We start from the raw sequence: 7,928 nt of genomic DNA on the forward strand, positions 1-7,928 counted from the left end.
GGCCACCAAACTGCAAGTGACACACTGTCGGCTTGATTACCTGACAGGTAGATATTATCCCCCGCCGATATGACGGAGAAGAACTCGCGGTTGTAGAAAGGCAGGCTGGCCAGGGGGTACCACTTGTTGTTCTGAGGGTTGAAGCAAGTGACGGCTGTCAGCGAGCGCTGGTTCATACCGATGACCTGCCGCCCACCCACCAGCACGATCACCTCAGCGACACCTGCGGAGACGCACGGAGAAACAAACACCTTGACATTCACAGAAATAACCTGCTCAAAGCAACACATCGGACCAGATTACACTGCACGATGGACTGAGCTGCTCTGTTACTGGTGCAAGCTGGGTGTTTGTGAGGGTTATAATGGGTGACCAGGCAAAACCAGCTGAGACCGTCAACATATTTACACTAGCAGTCAAAAGATTGAATAATAATAAAGATTTTTTTTAATATGTTTGAAAGAAGATATAAAAATATCGTCAGTAAGGCTGCATTTATTGAATCAAAAATACAGTAAAAACAGTAAAATTGTGAAATATTATTATTTCACAATTATTATTATTACAATTTAAAATTGCAGTTTTCTATGTGAATATATGTTAAAATGTCATTTATTTCTGAGAGTCAAAGCTGAATTTATCATCATTACTCCAGTCTTCAGTGTCACATGATCCTTCAGAAATCATTCTAAGATGCTGATTTGCTGCTTGAGAAACATTTCTGATTAATTATAATTAATGTTAAAAACATTTGTGGTGCTCCATATTTTTGTGGAAACCAAATATATGAAGGGATAATAGAAAGCTCAATAGAAATCTTTTGTAACATTATAAATGTAATTACTGTCACTTTTGATCAATTTAAAGGGATAGTTCACCCAAAAATGAAAATTCGGTCATTACTTACTCACCCTCATGATGTTCCAAACCCGTAAGACCTCCGTTCATCTTCGGAACACAAATTAAGATATTTTTGATGGAATCTGAAATCTCTCTGACCCTCCCATAGGATTCTTACACGATCAAGGGCCAGAAACGTAGCAAGGAGATCGGTAAAATAATAAATGTGTAAAATGTGACATCAGGGGTTCAACCGTAATTTTACGAAGCTACGAGAATACTTTTCGTGCGCGAAAAAACAAAAAAAACGACTTTATTCAAATTTGTCTCCTCCACGTCACTCTATAGCGCCATTTTGGAGAATATCCACTGAACGTAAACCGTTCAGATATAAACCGTTGGCGTTTGCTGTCCTGAATCAGCTGCGCCAACGGTTTATATCTGAACGGTTTACGTTCTGTGGATATTCTCCAAAATGGCACCAGGGTGACGTGGTTTGAATAAAGTCGTTATTTTTTTCCTTTCGCACAAAAAAAGTATTCTCGTAGCTTCGTAAAATTACGGTTGAACCTCTGATGTCACATGGATTATTTTACCGATCTCCTTGCTACATTTCTGAGCCTTGATCGTGTAAGGATTCTTGATGTCTATGGGAGGGTCAGAGAGCTCTCGGGATCAGGGCACCAGGGTAACGTGGAGGAGACGAATTTGAATAAAGTCGTTATTTTTTTTCTTTCGCACAAAAAAAGTATTCTCGTAGCTTCGTAAAATTACGGTTGAACCTCTGATGTCACATGGATTATTTTACCGATCTCCTTGCTACATTTCTGAGCCTTGATCGTGTAAGGATTCTTGATGTCTATGGGAGGGTCAGAGAGCTCTCGGGATCAGGGCCGTAGCCAGCTATAAGGTCCGGACCTCGGTAAATTTTTCATGTTCAAAAATAACATTTGTTCCCTGAATGACTAACTTGCTGTTAAACTCCTCATATGAATGTCTGCATGTATAATTCAGTTTAATTCAGAATGTTTAGCGTCTGTGGTATAAAAATGATCACTGCGAGATCTTGAGAGAGTTGTGAGTGAGGGCGCGGGCGCGGGCGCAACCTCCGTGTTGATCCAGCTATAAGAAGTGTTTTTTTTTACTTGTCTTTTCCACTTAATTTGACACTTTAGAAAGTTAATAAAGTAGGACGTTGCGGTTTAGGGTCAGCGATATCTTTATCTTATCTAATTTGCAAAAGATTTGAAATAATTTCGGTTTATTTTAATTTATTTATTTATTTTGTTTATTTTAATAGCAATATCTGGCAACACATATGAATGTCTGCATGTATAATTCAGTTTAATTCAGAATGTTTAGCGTCTGTGGTATAAAAATGATCACTGCGAGATCTTGAGAGAGTTGTGAGTGAGGGCGCGGGCGCGGGCGCGGGCGCGGGCGCAACCTCCGTGTTGATCCAGCTATAATAAGTGTTTTTTTTACTTGTCTTTTCCACTTAATTTGACACTTTAGAAAGTTAATAAAGTAGGACGTTGCGGTTTAGGGTCAGCGATATCTTTATCTTATCTAATTTGCAAAAGATTTGAAATAATTTCGGTTTATTTTAATTTATTTATTTATTTTGTTTATTTTAATAGCAATATCTGGCAACACTGCATCGTCGGCACTTAAACTGGCAAAAACCAAAAAAGTCCATGGACAGGTTATTGCTGTCAAGGTACGACATTCGGTAAGGACAATGCAAATAAAATCATGATATTATCTGTCAGAAATGTTATCAACGCTGTCAAACTCTGTAGCATTTAACACTAGTGCAGATATCTGTAGAACAAGTAGGTTACAGAATGAAATGAAATACGCAAACACTAGCCATGAAGAAGTCTCTGCTAAGTCATTCAGTATATTAGTTACATTTTCACAAATCATGCTATATAAACATTCATAAGAGCACTAGACAAAGTTATCAGCTATATAATGGTTATAAATAAAAACTATAACAGCAAAATGTATGGTTGCATGAATAATAAATATAGTAAAGTATTAACACATTTTGATGCAATAAATAGGGTATGATTTAAAAATGATCATCCCTCCAAAACAGAGAAATGTAGATGTTTGTAAAAAGATGTTTTCCGTCTCTTTTAAAGTGTTAATAGTGTATATAATTAGTTGTATTTTTAAGGGTTATTATAGCACAATTCTATAATAAGGGGGTTATTATAGAAACCCCCTGGACTTCACTAATTTTCAAAGCCTGGCTACGGCCATGCTCGGGATGCATCAAAAATATCTTAATTTGTGTTCCGAAGATGAACGGAGGTAATACGGGTTTGGAACAACATGAGGGTGAGTCATTAATGACAGAATTTTTGGATAAACTAACCCTTTAATGCGTCCTTGCTGAATTAAAGTAATAATTTCCTTCTTTAATTTATATAAATCTTACTTACCCCAAATGTATGGCAGTGTATCATAGTTTCCACAAAAATATGAAGCAGGACAACTTTTCAACATTAATAATAATTCTTTATCAGCGAAACATGATTTAAAAATGATCATCCCTCCAAAACAGAGAAATGTAGATGTTTGTAAAAAGATGTTTTCCGTCTCTTTTAAAGTGTTAATAGTGTATATAATTAGTTGTATTTTTAAGGGTTATTATAGCACAATTCTATAATAAGGGGGTTATTATAGAAACCCCCTGGACTTCACTAATTTTCAAAGCCTGGCTACGGCCATGCTCGGGATGCATCAAAAATATCTTAATTTGTGTTCCGAAGATGAACGGAGGTAATACGGGTTTGGAACAACATGAGGGTGAGTCATTAATGACAGAATTTTTGGATAAACTAACCCTTTAATGCGTCCTTGCTGAATTAAAGTAATAATTTCCTTCTTTAATTTATATAAATCTTACTTACCCCAAATGTATGGCAGTGTATCATAGTTTCCACAAAAATATGAAGCAGGACAACTTTTCAACATTAATAATAATTCTTTATCAGCGAAACAGCATATTAGAATGATTTCTGAAGGATCATGTGGCACTTAAGACTGGCGTAATGATACTGAAAATTCAGCTTTGCATCACAGAAATAAATTACATTTTAAAATATATTTAGATAGAACACAGGTATTTTAAATTGTAATAATATTTCAAAATATTACAGGATTTTACTGTATTTTTGAGAAGAGACTCATTTCAAAAACATTAAACTTACACTTTTGACCGGTACTGTATGTACAAGGGTTTATGTACAAGCCCATGTGATGAATAACTGGAGCTTAATGCAGTAAATATGAAGCAGACAGAAGTGAACTGTGTACTTTTTGACATGCAAGTTCATCAACCAAACAATGCATTTAATAGAGCAGTTTTTGTTCAGAGCGAAATTATCTACAAACAGAAGCTGTTTTCTGATCAATTATGAATGTGTTTTCCTCTCTACAGTGCATGAAGTATCTACGCCGACTGCTTATGCCACATCACGAGCCTTTCATTCTGTAATTCATTTTATTCTGACACAGAAACACAAAAAAGACAAAAGAAAATGGAAAAAGGAATATCACAAAGAGGTAGCGAGAAAACATTTCATAAGAAAAAGGGATATAACAAGAAAAAAATAATAGCCTCCGAGTCAAAAACATGACAATTTTGTGGAGATAACAAATGTTCCCTGCTAAAAATGAGGCGTAACTCAACACAGACTGACAGAAAATATCCAGAGCGCTATCAGCAAAGTTTGCCCTGACAAAAATATACAAGTATATTTCTATTTAAAAAAAGTACAGACTCACTGGCATGAAAAAGGCTTCAGGCGCCATTATTCTGTACTAACTGAAAGTACCCAACACGATCTTATCTTCCGAATTAAAATTCATGACATACATCGTCTTGAAAAATGAATAAATAAAAGAAACAGTGGATCGGGGCAGAAAGGGTCAGGCCTCTATAACGGCAGAAAATTAAATGTCATTGTTCGCATCTTAAAAAAGGTTTAAAAAAAAAAGAAGAGAGAAATACTCTTGCCTTTGATTTCAAGGGATCCTGAAATACAAAAATGAATTATCTTGGGGACTTTTATTGTCTCCGTGTAATTCTTTTCAATACAGTGGTTCAATAAAATGAACAAAGACTCATACAGCACACACTGTATAAATCTCTCTGGGGAGATACAGCAACAATGAATTGCAGCTGCTGATAATGTCATTTATTTCAATGTGTGTCTGTTTTAGTAGCAGATTTCCTAAAGGAATTATGTACACATGGACACATGTCCATGTTAATATATATACATATATTAGTGCTGTCAAACGATTAATCGCGATTAATCGCATTCAAAATAAAAGTTTTTGTTAACATAATATATGAGTGTGTACAGTGTATATTTATTATGTATATATAAATACAAATACATGCATGAATATATTTAACAAAAACATATATTTAATATATATTTATATATTAAATATATTTTTATATAATACAAAATATAATAATATAAATATATAAATGTATATACATGTAAATATTTTCTGTATATATACTGTATATTTGTGTATTTATATATACATAATAAATAAACAGTACACACACATATATTATGTTATTATGTTATGAATGCAATTAATCGCGATTAATTGTTTGACAGCACTAAATATACACACACACACAGACACACAGACACACACACATCCACACATATTCATTAAATAAAAATATATAATTTATTTGTTTTATATAGTGCAGTCATGCACTTACTGCATATAAATAAAAAATAAAATTCAACAAAAAATGATAATATGCATAGATATATAAATAATACAGATATAATTTATATATATATATATTATTAAATAATTCTACACACACATATACTGTATATATATATATATATATATACATTAATTAAAACAACTTATATATTTTATACAAATATCTCTTCAATTTAAGAGAAAATTGTTTAATTTTAACTATAGTTTAAAAGTGTAACTGCTAAAAAATGACTATATACATTTTTAGCATACAATATTATTTACATTTTATGTATTTTATTAAGCAAACATCTGTTTTTAATAAATTTGCTTTCTGCAGGCTGTAAAAGAACCAAGCAATGACTGTGAATGCGGCGGTATCTATAACAAGTCTCATTTGCATAGAAAGGAGACATACTTATGCTAAAAATAATGACAATAACATAATTTAAATACTCATGACACAGCTCTATACTGGTGGATATCTGCAGTGGATAGCGAATAAGATGCATGTGCACTGAAACACGCACGTTAATGTGACGCAACCAGCGGCGTGAAATTCCTGCTCAAGCTCGGGTTCACAGGCGTTTCCAGAGAAGAAAAAACATTTGATTGGCACGAACATCTGCTCGTGTGGCAGCTCTTTCAGCCGCACGACTGCAGGTTGTGTTCCCACTTCACACCAGTACAGCTTCCTGTTATGAGAGCCCCCCTTTCTCCCACAAACAAAATCTCCTTCCCACAAACCCTCACTACATTATAGCAGCAGCATCAATCAAACGCCACGCGACAGCTCTGCTCATGTTCCACCATCAACCGCATCACAGCGTCCTCCAGCAGGTGCCTGACTGCCTGCAGCAACACTTCTGCTTATACGCGAGTGTAAAAAAAGTCCTGACAGTTAGTGTTACCCTTTCATAATTTAATTATCAATAAAGCCGTATTTGATTATCGCGATTCGAAAAACTCAGGGTAATTATTCAGCAAAGTTAGCAACAGTCTCACACATACTCAATATGCAGGTTTCGTTTTGTGTGAAACCATGACTAAAAACCATGCTGAGAAATAAATTATATGAAAGAATGTGTAAATGAATGAATTCTATGAATGCATAAGTGAGAACCGACTGACTTCAGAAAAGTTTCAATGGCATTTTCTTTTCATCTTTCCTCTGTGCAATGCCTAATGAAGTAGTGTTTATAAGCGCAGCGCTGCTTTGTTCACAGCGGTTACTTTGGAAACAGCTTTATTTCTGCTGTTCCATAGGCGCCACCTGCTGTCAGACAGTGAATTTACATTTTATTCAGTCCTTCTGCTGTTTGTTCAGACTAATGCAAAAATTGGACCAAATTTTTGTGGAAATTGGTAAAACAAGCTAATGTGCAATTGACCCTCGCAAAAACCCGCCCTCCTTAGTTACTGTTGCTATGTCCAACAAGCCATGCCGCTCTCACACAACACATTGTGTTCTCACGCAGTAAAAAATTATGAATAATTTTGGTCACTATAATCATTGTATGAAATTTTGGTAACACTTTAGATTAGGGAACACTATTCACTATTAACTAGTTGCTTGTTAGCATGCATGTTACTAGCCTATTGGCTGTTTATTAGTAGTTATAAAGCGCATATTAATGCATGATTGTATTCTAGATCCCTTAATACTATCCCACTCTTAAACATAACTTACTATATATAAACAGCAAATTAGGATTAGTTTATTGAGGGAAAACTACCTAAAATCTAAAGTGCTACTGAAATTTACACGAGCACCTCTCTCATTTCATATTAATGCAGGGTGGCTGGGATCGGGCCCTGGGGTCCGTGCCCTTCTGCCAGCCTCATGATCTCCCGTGGAGCGTGGGACCCCGCTGCGCTCAGCTCCTTCCTGCTGACTGTGGCATTAGAGACTCAAGCAGCAGGCGGTCCGCCACTGATCGCCCCACCTCTGCCCCGCTCCAGGTCACAGCAATGGATTTTGACATGAAAAGAATTCAAGGAGCTTTCTGGATTTAGATTTTCCCCAAAACCCTCTAGCAACAGGTTTGGGAGCATAAAACAACAGAGCATGAGAGAAAACATCTTCAAACATAATTAGAAAAGGGGCTTTGTAGCATTTAAAGTCAGCATGAAATTAGTACGGAGTCTATTTAATTTCTTAACACATGATCCCTGATTTAAGAAAAATAAAATACAACCTTTCTTCAAAATGCAATTTCTCACATGTAAAATGACTTTTCTTTTTGTATGACATCAAAAATCCTTGAATTTTCATGATCCAATAAATCCCAAAGGGATAAAATCAAGCCCCATTCTACATTTTTTTTTTT

The 7,928-nt window shown here is 35.2% G+C and overlaps 1 protein-coding gene across 1 annotated transcript in view; it reads right to left on the reverse strand.

Annotated features, from left to right (window-relative positions):
* LOC107552041 (kelch-like protein 29) overlaps positions 1-7,928 on the reverse strand; it is a 91,930-nt gene that overhangs the window by 3,749 nt on the left and 80,253 nt on the right. The window contains exon 11 of the mRNA XM_016233845.1: positions 41-223. Coding sequence (XP_016089331.1) covers positions 41-223 — 183 coding nt within the window. The remainder of the gene's footprint in view (positions 1-40; positions 224-7,928) is intronic.

The sequence above is a fragment of the Sinocyclocheilus grahami genome, unplaced genomic scaffold (genome assembly GCF_001515645.1).
Source record: "Sinocyclocheilus grahami isolate Dianchi unplaced genomic scaffold, SAMN03320097.WGS_v1.1 scaffold440.1, whole genome shotgun sequence".
Taxonomy (NCBI): domain Eukaryota; kingdom Metazoa; phylum Chordata; class Actinopteri; order Cypriniformes; family Cyprinidae; genus Sinocyclocheilus; species Sinocyclocheilus grahami.